The 11,730-nt window shown below is 41.8% G+C and overlaps 1 protein-coding gene across 1 annotated transcript; it reads right to left on the bottom strand.

Annotated features, from left to right (window-relative positions):
* Positions 1-2,266: 2,266 nt before the first annotated feature.
* LOC147136378 (atypical chemokine receptor 3-like) lies at positions 2,267-11,111 on the bottom strand. Its single transcript, XM_086052492.1, has 2 exons — positions 10,968-11,111; positions 2,267-6,593 (listed from the first exon to the last, which is right to left on the bottom strand). Exon 2 carries the CDS (start codon positions 6,540-6,542, stop codon positions 5,409-5,411), a length of 1,134 nt encoding a protein of 377 aa, XP_085908618.1. The 5' UTR covers positions 6,543-6,593; positions 10,968-11,111; the 3' UTR covers positions 2,267-5,408.
* Positions 11,112-11,730: the final 619 nt, after the last annotated feature.

The following is an 11,730-nucleotide window of genomic DNA, read 5'->3' as shown; positions in this document are numbered from 1 at the left end:
ACAAAATGAAACTCAACAAAACTCTCCATCTTAGCTACTCAGTACAAGATGGCGAACGCCACAATAAGTTGGCATCAATAGTTAAAGAAGAGAATGTTGGCCTTCATTAGAAAGTCAGCTCTACCTTTAGCACATCTCCCAGGCACAAGCAGTGTGACTCGTACTTCTGCCTTACAGTCATGTGATTCTGGGTTCGAATCTCGACTCCAATCCCCCTGTGTGGAGGTTCCATGTTCTCCAACTTTGTGCTTGTGTGGGTTTTCTCCAGCTCCCGCACGCATCCCCCAAAAACATGCAAGTTAGATTCATTGAAGACTCTAAATCAAGGATGTCAAACTTGTTTTCGTCGCAGGCCACATTGCGGTTTTGGTTGCTCTCAGTGAGCCAGTTATGACAGTGAAACCACATACTGTGCATAAATCTATAATTGCCGGTGGTGTAAAGCCGAAAATCACGGTTCGTTACATACAGTACCTTGGTCACGGTTTGGTTCACAGTAAGGGGACAAAATGCAAACAAACTGCTTATCTTTTGTGTAAACTCCAGCTGGGATAGGCTCCTGCAGCTCACTCACAACCCTAATGACGAATATAGAAAATGGATGTGTGGATTTAAGCTATGCAAAGGTCCAAGTTTTGGTCCAGCTGCTTAACAGACAATGCATGTGTGTCTAATCAGAGTCTATTTCCATTGCGCAATTATCGTACCTCATCGCCCTCTCAACAATTGTCTTTACTGGACTTTCCATCGGAGTGGGGGGAGGTCAGCTGCTGATTAACGGAAAGACTGAAGCACTCTGGACAGGCGCGATTATTGCTAGCAGGTCGTCTGCAGGGTTATCACATATCCTGAGGACAAAAGTGGCAGGGTGTCGAGACCGGGAGGTTAAAGAAACATTTGGGAGGGGAGGAGGAGAGTCTCGGCAAAGTCAATGTCACACAATTTGACACACTTTGGAATTTTTCTCCTATCCCTCCTTGTGGGTAGGCAATATTGATGAATGTATTTTTCTATTCGCAAGCTAATGATGGATGGATGTTGTTGGAAAGGGCAGCATCAGTTTTCTCTTTCCCATGCATGCGCTACTACGCTTTTGTTGTTGAAGCAGGCTTTACAAGGAAGATATTTTTCTAAGGGCCCCGTCATAATTCTAACACAGATTAAATTCCCTGTAAAGTGATGGTTGGCTAAATGTATTGTTAACAACCATGCTAAATTCGAATGATTAAAAAAGTTGGCAATTATGTAAAGGAGGCTTCAATATTGTGAAAAATCAAGCCATTTTCTCCACTCTCAAACGATCAATCTATATCTGTGGGAACGCACTGAATTCACAATCACATTTATATTCAATGAAATATACGCTTCTTGGGTGTCTGCACTGCAGCAGAAAGGAATTCTTCCTCTGCAAAGATGGATGCTTGTCCGTCTAGCATCTTTCTTATGCCATAAAAATATATCCGATTAATGTTTACAGTGGCTGGAATATATTCCACCAGGTTGTTGGGGAGTAGCCACAATAACAACGCACACGAAAAAGGCCGGGGCTGCGCCAATCTCCTACACACACTGGCTGTCATGTTGGACTATTTTTTTTTTTTTTTTACCACACTCTCCCGTCTTCTCTCCATGGCATGCGTATACTCACGGCCAACAACAAGACGCTCTAAAGCAGACACTCCAGCCCAAAGCCTCAGTCCACAGCGCCACCCCACTCACTCTTCTGCCTTCTCTCCATGAATCGCGCACACTCAGGCCGAAAATGAATCTGTTTACATGCAGACAATAAACCTTTTAAAACCCGAATGTTGGCACTATTTGGGTTTTTCAAAGCCATGTAAATATGCGCAATAACCCAAATATGCCTTATTCGGGTTTTTAAAATTCCAAATATGATGCCTGGGTTACCGCCCCTCCTAAGGGGCAAAATAAAATACACTGTATTGTATATTCCTTTAAGTTAGCAGTTCCACAAATGCCCTTTTTATAGCTGAAGAAGCAATCTTGTAAGTACACGACCAACACTTTCCAACCCGAATATGCGTGCATGTATACGGCCATCGGACCATCCGGAATGCACGGCACACTCTGTGCATGCTCAACTGCAAGGAATCTTGGTCTTTCTTTGGTTCCAATATTATGACAAGAGTCATAATTTTTATCCAAGAAGTCCTAATCTTTACAAGAACAATCTTATGAGGAAAAAAAGTCATATTTATGATAACATTTGAATATTATGATATTAAAGTTTAACAAGGCAAGAAAGTCATAGTTAACAATACATCTTTATTACATTTTTTTAATGCATTATTCTTGTATTACACCATTTATTCAGGAGAAGAAAGCTTTATTGTAAGAAAATAATAAAATAGGACACACCTTTTATCCTCGGGGAAAAATATATGTAATAATACACCTTTTGTTTGAAAAAAAAAAAAGTTTTCATGCAAGGATGTCAAACTTATATGATGATACATCACAATCATATCAGAGCTTTTTAACTGGCCCAAAGCTAAAGAGGGCAGGAGTAATGTGATTGGTTTAGGATGTTTGTTTCATTTGAACACCAGTCCACATTTGTAGGCATGTATTTAAAAAAAAAAAAAAAAAAAAAAGGGTACAACAAGACCCCTGTTTGAAAGCCACTGTCATAATGGTCACATAAAGATGAGATATTAAGAGATTATTATGACAGGAGCCGGGAAGTATGGAGACAAAATATTTTTACTGTTTAATATATTTGCCAGAACATTTAAGAAAATAAAAATTAAAAAAGAGATGACAGCGCCATTGTGGACACGTTTTTCTCCCCAGTCACAATCACGTGACATCATGTCATCATAATAATGTAATGATATCCCCTCAGATGGAAGCTAAAACAAAAAAGCCACCACAAGCACACACATTCACAAGACAAACTGCATTCATTTGATCCTCTGATCAACACTTTGTAGTTACACATCACAACTGCTGCTTGCATGTGAGCAGTAAAGCTGTTCGTTTATATTATTTGGTTGTAAAAGTGTGTGTATGTGTGGCCCTGATGTGCTGATGCAGCAGGATTAAGTCCACAAATGTAATAAAGAAACAGCGTCACAGGCAGCTATTTGTCACACACTCAATCTTCAGACACTGAAACAAAAGAGATAATTGGTTTATTACGTCCCCCTTTTCCAAGCCAGTAGTAAGTAGCTTGACTTCTGTGGGAAAAGGGTCAAAAGATGGTATTTATTGGCTACGTCTTGAATGGGAAGTGTTGGAATTGGAAACGTGACTCCGTTTATGACATTTTCCTCACACAATACTAGCTTGCTTTGCCAAAGCTGTCTCTAAGAATAAACTCACCTGCCTAGCAGTCATTTAAAACCAGATAATATGTGCGTAATGTAGGAATGACATGATTTATATTTTAAAAGGCTATATAGCCAACACACATCATAGCACGGCGATGCTGAAGTCGCAGGCTAATGGAAAAAGGCTAATGGAAAAAGGCTAGTGACGCGGCTAACTAGCAGTTAGCAGTCTTTTCTTTGTGAAAAAAGGCTACATAAGGTAACTATAAGCATGTGTAATGGCTTCATTTTAGCACTCACAACCCAGCATGGCCATGCTGAAGATGTAGGATAGCACAAAAGGCTAAGAATATGACTAACTAGCAGTTGGTAGCCTTTGATGTCTGAGCGGCTTTGCAAGGTAAGTATGAACACATGTTAAGTCAGTAGCCATTTATGTCTGATAAGTGCTTCATAAGTTATATATAAGCACTTGTAATGATTTCATTTTAGCACACATCAGAAGTCAGTAATGCTAAAGACCTAAGCTAGCAAAGCAGGCTAACTAGCAATGAACAGTGTTATTTTCTGATAAGAGACTTCATAAGACAAATGTTAAAATGTTATAGTTTCATTTTAACATACATATCACAGAAAACGGCTGGTGGAAAAGACCTAGCAAAGCAGGCTGACTGGCGGTAAGCCAGTATTCGAGGCTTTCAGTTACTATGAACATGTGGAATGGTTTAAATTTAGCAAACAAATCACAGTAAGACAATGCTAAAGATGCAGTCCAACTAGCAGTTAGCAATCCAGCGCAAACATGGTTAGGAGTCCTTATATGCCTTATCTTGCATTACCAAACTGAAGGACTCACACTCACGAAAAAGACTAGCAAAGCAAGACAACAATCAGTAGCTTTGCATCTGTGATAAGATGCTTCATCAGGTATCTATGAACATAAGCAATGTTTCAATTTTTGTACACATACCAAAGCACGGCAATGCTAAAGACGAAGGCTCACAAAAAAAGCCAAAAATGCAAAAATATAACAACACAGGCTAGGCTCACAAAAAAAGCTAGCAAAGCAGGCTAACTAGTGTTTATGTCTAATAACATGATTCAGAAGGTAAATTAAAGTACACGTGAATTTTAGCACTTAAGTCATTTACGTGCCATTTGGAAATAGTATCAATTGTAACAGCAAGCCTCAACAGATTTGAACAAATGGGATCAAACATGTTTCTACTTTGGTTGAAGGATTCAACTGAGGTGACGCCATGAGGTTTTCATTCCTAACGTGTGACAGCAGGATTTGAACAAGGCGCCAGTCAGTGGGCACACTTGAGGCAAATATGAGTGCAGTAGAGCAGAGTGTGAGTGACGTCAAACAATTCAAGTGAGTATAAATAGATTGATTAAAAATGCTGTTTCGCTTGTACAGTCCTAGCAATGCCCGCTAGATTCTCTCTCTACACCAACGCACACAAACACACACATATACTAATGCAGTGATTCCCAGCCACTGAGCAACAGCCCATTAGTGCCCCAAAATTATTTGTTGTCTACGAATAATATATCTTTTGCTCATCTATATGTTTGCAACTTATAGTAACATAGAGAACAATCAAATGCTCTTCCATTAGATGGCAAAGAAACAAAGTACAATAAGTACAATAAAGCTGTTTATCCACCTGTTGCCATTCATGCAACATAAGTCATGCGGCTATTTCAGCATTGTGTTCAACAAACAGGCCCAGATTTAACACTGGAATGAGATTTGTGAAGAAATTAAGATGAGATCGTCATTACTCTAGTTTAAATATTGGAAACACTGCATTAATCAACCTTACAATCAAGGTTTAGACACACTGGTTTGGTTTTACAAATCACTATATATATATATATATATATATATATATATATATATATATATATATATATATATATAATTTCACTAATAAACTGCTTTCTAAGTGCTTTTTACGCAATAAGTCCATCGATAGTGATACGCTCCTGTACACAGGATTTCTTGATATAGCTGCGGAAAATGTCTGTAAAGGTCATTTAATGTCAAATATGCCGTCGGTTGGCTATAGACGGAATTTCAATCGAAAAGCTTTCATGGAGAGCTCATCATATCTGCGGTGGATTGTCAACAGCGACGGCGGAGTACTCCGCGTCAGACACGTTGGATGTCTCGATGAGGCGCGCTAGGCCAGTCCGCGTGGAGTACTTGAAGATGAAGGCTTTCATGAGGTCATAGCGGTAGTTCCGGTTGATGAAATTATAGAGGATGGGGTTGAAGCAGCAGTGCAGCAAAGAAAGGCATTGGGTGAGGTGCATGGCCACGTACAGGAAATTCTCCAGGCCACATGTAAGCGGCAGCACATCCAGCTCGGCGAGCGAGTCGGCTAGCAGCACAGAGTGGTACGGCCCCCAGCAGCCCAGGAACACCACGATGTAGGCCAGGATCACCCTACGGCTCACGCGACGCTCCTGCTCCACCGTAGTGGACGATGGCGAGGATGTGCAAGTGAAGGATCTGGCCAGCAGCGTGTAAAAGAATGCGATCACGGGGAAGGGGAGGACGAAGCCCAAGAGAATGAAGCTCAGCTGGACGCCCACCATCCACTCACTTGGGTTCTCCTCCGGGTACACAGGTTTACAGAGAATGTTGTCCCCGTGCGAGGCCTTCACTGTACGTAGGAAGTAGGTGTCTGGCAAAGAGGCCACCAGAGCCAGAAGCCAGACTCCAATACAGACCACGCGGCGGATCAACTTCTTGCGCACGCCGCCCTGGTTCTCCCGGTGGCTTGTCACGCTCAGATACCGGTCCACGCTCATGCACGCCAGGAAGAAGATGCTCCCAAAGAGGTTGACGGAGAAGAGCAGGTGCGTGAGTTTGCACGCCACCTCGCCGAAGGGCCAGTGGCCATGCTGGGCCAGCGAGCTCACCCACACGGGCAGGGTGAGGCACACGCACAGGTCTGCCACGGCCAGGTGGGCGATGTACGTGTGGGTCTCGTGGCGAGGGGTGGAGTCGCGCTGGGCGCGAACATTCACCCACAGGACCAAAGCGTTGGCTGCCAGGCCCACGACAAAGATGAATGTATAGAGGACACACATGGAGTGGAGCAGGGCGATGCGGTTGAACGCCGTGTGGCACACTGTGGTGTCCACGCTGGAAATGTTGGAAAAGTTGTCGGAGAAGTTGAGGTAGCCCAGGGACTCCCACAGGTCCTCCATTTCGCTGGTGCTCAGACTCATCTCAATAACGGCAGGGAATTCACGCAAACTGCAGACACACTGAGAGGAATCCTGCAAAGAGAAGACATTACATCATCATTCCTTTAATCTCGCTCTAGAAGTCAAAACAGTACTACAAAGGCCAAATAAACCGATTTGGACACCTTCTATAAGGCTGTATGGAAGGTCCTCGGTTTCCAAGGGACATCTACTGTAACCTTTTGACCTCTGTCACACCCCTCAGACATTTTTTTTTCTCTCATGTCAACTAGTTTGGATCTGTGGGCAAACACAATTTGCTAATTTATGACATACTGTATACCAACATATCTATGCAAACAGCATACCAGCTATAAATCAAAACAGCTTTGGTAAATAGTCAGTGAAAGAAAATCTGATATAGGCACTAGGAGTCTTATTTACTAAATGTTTGGGTGTGATTTAGTGAGTCCATGACTCAGACAAACTCATGTGAAAAGTGATCCTGTACCGGGCGCAGCCGGGATTGCGAGTTTCTGCATGATCTTAGGCTGACTTTGAGCCAGTTACAAGAAGGAGTCATGCAAGTTCACCTTTGAATAAACATCTTCCAACTCTGCATTTCCATGTGTGTGGGTCATTTCGGCTCCCTGTGACAAGCGCGACTGGCCTCTTCCACATCAGTTTTCCAGGTTTGTGGTCCCAAGTTTTAAACGCAGTATATCCAATCGCCACGCATTCGGGAGGAGTTCAATCAAACAAAATGTTACTTTTATGGGGTTCCTGGCTTCCCCTAAATTATAGGACTGAATGCGACAATCTTCACTTGAATGTTTTGAACTCCTGTTTCTATGCATTTACACACTATTACAATAAGATGCGATGCTTTTCCACCAGTAAATGAATGAGCAAAGAGAACGCAGTTTTTCATCTCACTCTCTGGCTCCTGAATGGAGGTTTTAGTTTCATCGGGCAGCATGAGCTCATAAAATAGTCACTTGTGGTCTGCCACCCGACTCTGAAGAATCTTAATGTTGTTAACTTGTTCAAACATGGCTTTCAGACTTTAACAGAGCCTGTCTGTCACAGTGTCGACTGTCAATTATGACTGATGCGCGGTCGAGGTGAGTGAGGGAGTGCGGTTCAAAACAAGTGTTTACATTAGCTCCTCGAGCGCAGAGCAGATTAGCCACAAGGAAGCAGCAAGGAGAAACCCAAACAGTGTATTTCCGGAGCGTTCCTGGCATTCCAAAATAAAGCGCAGATCACTTTGGGGGGAAACCTGATGCCACTTTAAAGAATGTTTTCCCATAACGTGCCTGAAGAAGTAAAAGAAAAAAAAATCCTGTTTCTTTGTATTCTTCTTGCAAGGTCACAGAGGAGCTGTCGCCATGCAGATGATCAAAGAAAAGGCAGCTCATAACCTTGAACGCGTCATTTTTACAACATCTGAAGCTAATAAGTGAGTGTATGCACAACATTTCAAATAGTTGCACAAACGTAGAGATGGAACTGACAAGCAGTATAAGGAGCCCACATGTACATAGCAAAAAAAATAAAAAATATCTTTAAAACGTCCTTTAGCCCTTTAGCTGCCCTTTAGCTTTTGTCTAACCTGGTTAGGTACTTATATCAAAAACAACTCAAAACGTTTCATGCTTATGATTGGCGGCGGTAAACTGAATCTGTCCACATGAAAACACATCGGTAAGACACCTAAAGCAGATGAAAGTTTTACAGGGTTGATGTCCCTCTACCACATTTAAATGCCCCTTCAGCATGCCCATGAATACACATTCAGCGCAGAGTTCTTTGTTTTTAAATGCTTACAGTTACTTTTATTCATGTACAGCACATTGAGTTACCTTGTGGATGAAATGCACTATATAAATAATGCCAGGTTCCACTGTAATGATGTACGTTGTGGCATGCAAACAAATTCTGGTTTTCTACACGCAAAACCTTGAATGCAATTTGCAGTTGTCAAAACACCAATACGTTAAAAAAAAATGTAAGTTGTTTTTTGTAATGGGCATGAATTGAGGGCTCCCAGGTGACATATGTGACAGTGTGGCATGTTAATAATTCGACACCGTCCTTTAGAATGAGGAAAGCCTATAGTGACATATTTGGGCGGCATTGCTGCACTGGCTTCACAGTGTGCTGTGATGTCTCTCTCGGCTCCTCCAACGAGCCGCCCGCCGTGATGTGAGAGGTCGGCTGGGTAGCGGGTGGGAGTTGTGTACAGGGGGAGACGGATCAAAACCAGAGCACGGCTGCCTTAACCCCGCTTAATGCCCCACAGTGACCTGTCCACCCACGGAGGGGAACTGTGTGCCGAGATCAGCGGGAGGCTTGACACCAGGCAAAATGCCTTCCCTCCAAGTTGTAGATGGAGGGCCCATGACCACCGGGGTGACAGGTTGAAATGTGACTGCCTTAAGAAATCTCTGCACCCACATTGCTTTTTCTTAACTAATAATAACATTCCACAGCCCCTGGAGACATTTTAGGATCACATCACACACAATAATAATGACTTTTCACCCATTTGTTGCAACTTAACATGCATTCTCCACTCAGTTTCAGCAGTCATGTGTCATTCGAAGCACCTATTTGCCAATCATACAGCTGCAAGTATTTTGCATTTTTGCTCTTTAAATGATTAGCTCCCCCAAGTTAAAATGTCTCTCGTCACATTTGCCCCAAATCCATCAGTAGTTAAGTACGAAAATAAAACTGGCAGTGGCTAGCAGGGTAATATAACATCAAGGATAATATTACAAATCACTAACCAGAACTGCTGTCAGTGTAAACTGTTTACAACTATTATTATAGAGGATTTGGGACTTCTTAGGCTTGTAAATCATGTAAGAATTCCCATTTCCGAGAAACATTTCACCATTATTAACGCAATGCTTCTTCTGTGATACAATGTTACTGTTCCAGCCTTGCATTTTTAATTTGACTGGACAGCAGATAGGGCCATTCTTTGCAACAAGGGGATTTTCAACGCAGAGATAATCTCTCACAATGGCCTCCAATTCCCTCATATTATATGGAAAACACCTGAGCCAGGTAGCTCGGCAGGCTTCAAGCTAATTAGCTCCTTAACACCCACAGACATCAGATAAAACACAGACAAGCACACAGTGCAGAATCTTTACTTCAGCACCTTAGCAGCTTCTTTCTTTAGTTTTGTCCTTTCATAATGAAAAATGGCACTTGTGTGTCCAATTCAACAAAAATATGAGGGAGTAAGTGTAAGCAGCATTGATGTGTGCTTGGAGGCTTGAAAAACACCATGTAACGCGCGCACAAACAAACACGTACACATAATGGAACATCTTTGAATCAACAAATATAATGAATAACACATATCTGTTTAATTAATCAAAAATCAGTGGGAATAAGTCTAACGGATGTCGATTTGTGCATGTGGAATAAACAAAAACGTGTTTTTAAAGCTTTATTTTAATTGATGATGTTTAATTGCTAATAAATCATGTTTAGGAACCCGAGGAGTGCCCCCAATTACTAAAAGTATTTCCCTTTATAGTTGTGTAATGTAAAAATAGCATATATCCACTTTATAAAGCAAAAAGAAGAAGGAATACATGTAAAGAATATGGGGATTTGAGCTTGGAGGCTTATTAACAGCAAGGTTTTTATACTCACAAATGAGGTTAAATTGATGATAAATTAAGTTTAGAATTACTCCAGTTAAAATTGACTTACAAATAAATAATATTAATTTCTATAAGTGAAAAAGTACATAAAAGCACATTTTGTACTTCTCAGACTGTTTGATTCTTACTTTTACATAAGAAACGTGGATCCAACAGTGTTTGTTCTTGTTCAATGCCGGTCTCTGTCGCTCTCTCTTTTTTTCAATGTGTGAGTGTAGCTCTCTCTCCCCCTGACTCAGTCACCGAGAGCATCCAGTTACAAATTAGCCCAAAACAACGCTTTTGTCTCTCAATACACAGACAGTAAAACGTCAGCGAAGGGGTTTCATGTGCTAATGTCTCCCCACAACGAGATTGGTGCAGGTGCAAAATGGTTTTGTGATGTTTTGTCACAAGTTTCTGCTGTCACTAGTTACTTTGTGAACAGTCGCCGCGGTATCGTTATGGTTAAATCCGAGACGGCTTGTCTCAGACTAAAAACAACACAATGTAAATTGGACTATTGTTGATTTGTATCAGCGAGCTGGAGACAAAGTACTCTTATCAGACACAATTTACTATTCGAAAGATGTGGGGTAAGAAAGAAAATGGCGCTAATTAAGTGCCGAATCATGCAAAAGCAACCTATTTTTTATTTCATTATTCGTTGCGTGTGGGGGAAAAAAATGCACAAACTGTGTTTTAAAAGTAGACATAATAACAAGGAGACGTTCTTAAAACGTAAAAAGGCTCAGCTCTCACTTCTCCCGCAACACGTGAACTCATCATTGCAGCTTACCTCTTTTTTGGGGGGTTAAATCTTCCGCAGATTCTCTGCACGCTTCTCCGCTTTTCGCTTAGCTTTGCATCAAGTCTACTGAAGTGCACTTCGAGGTCTCTCCTCCGAGTCCTCCTCGCGCGAGAATGGCTCGATGACTCGTTGTGCACTTGCTGATACTGACAGCGAGAGCAACGCCTCCAAGGCTGGACGTATTGGAAGCAGAGGAAGCAAGAACGTCGTCACGGCCGGGTTTCGGCCAGGAGAGGGCCGAGGAACGTGCTAGTCCTGCTTAGTAAGAGGAAAACTACTAGTATAAGCAGTCGCATTCAAAAATATATAGGCACATCTGAACAATTTCATGAGATGTGTACTTAAAAAACGATGTATCTTTACTGGAGGTGGTGGCCAAAGTACTCACACGCAGACTCAGAAGTGAACGTACAAAAGTAAAATTTAATTTTTACCATCAAATTAATACAGTACCCAGCATGGCATAGTAAAGCAAATTTGATAAAGGTGGGGTACATCCTGGACTGATTTCCAGCCAATCACACATGTAGACAAACACTCACACTTTGATTCACACCTAAGGACAATTTAGTCTTCAATGAACCTAACAGATGTGGTTTTGTAATATGGGAGAATAATGGAGTACCCAGACAAAACCTACACAAATACATGGAAAACATGCAAACTCCACACAGGAAGGCCTGGGAACTTGAAAACTGTGAGGCAGATGTGCTAACCATTTAGTCAGCATATGCAACTTCAGCAGCAAGCA

This window comes from Filicampus tigris, chromosome 14 (genome assembly GCF_054856515.1).
Source record: "Filicampus tigris isolate MCC_2025a chromosome 14, RoL_Ftig_1.0, whole genome shotgun sequence".
NCBI lineage: Eukaryota > Metazoa > Chordata > Actinopteri > Syngnathiformes > Syngnathidae > Filicampus > Filicampus tigris.
This window is presented reverse-complemented; position numbering and strand designations above follow the sequence as displayed.

Excerpts from the sequence above, each read along its gene's own strand:
- LOC147136378 (XM_086052492.1), bottom strand. The coding sequence starts at position 6,542 with ATGAGTCTGAGCACCAGCGAAATGGAGGACCTGTGGGAGTCCCTGGGC.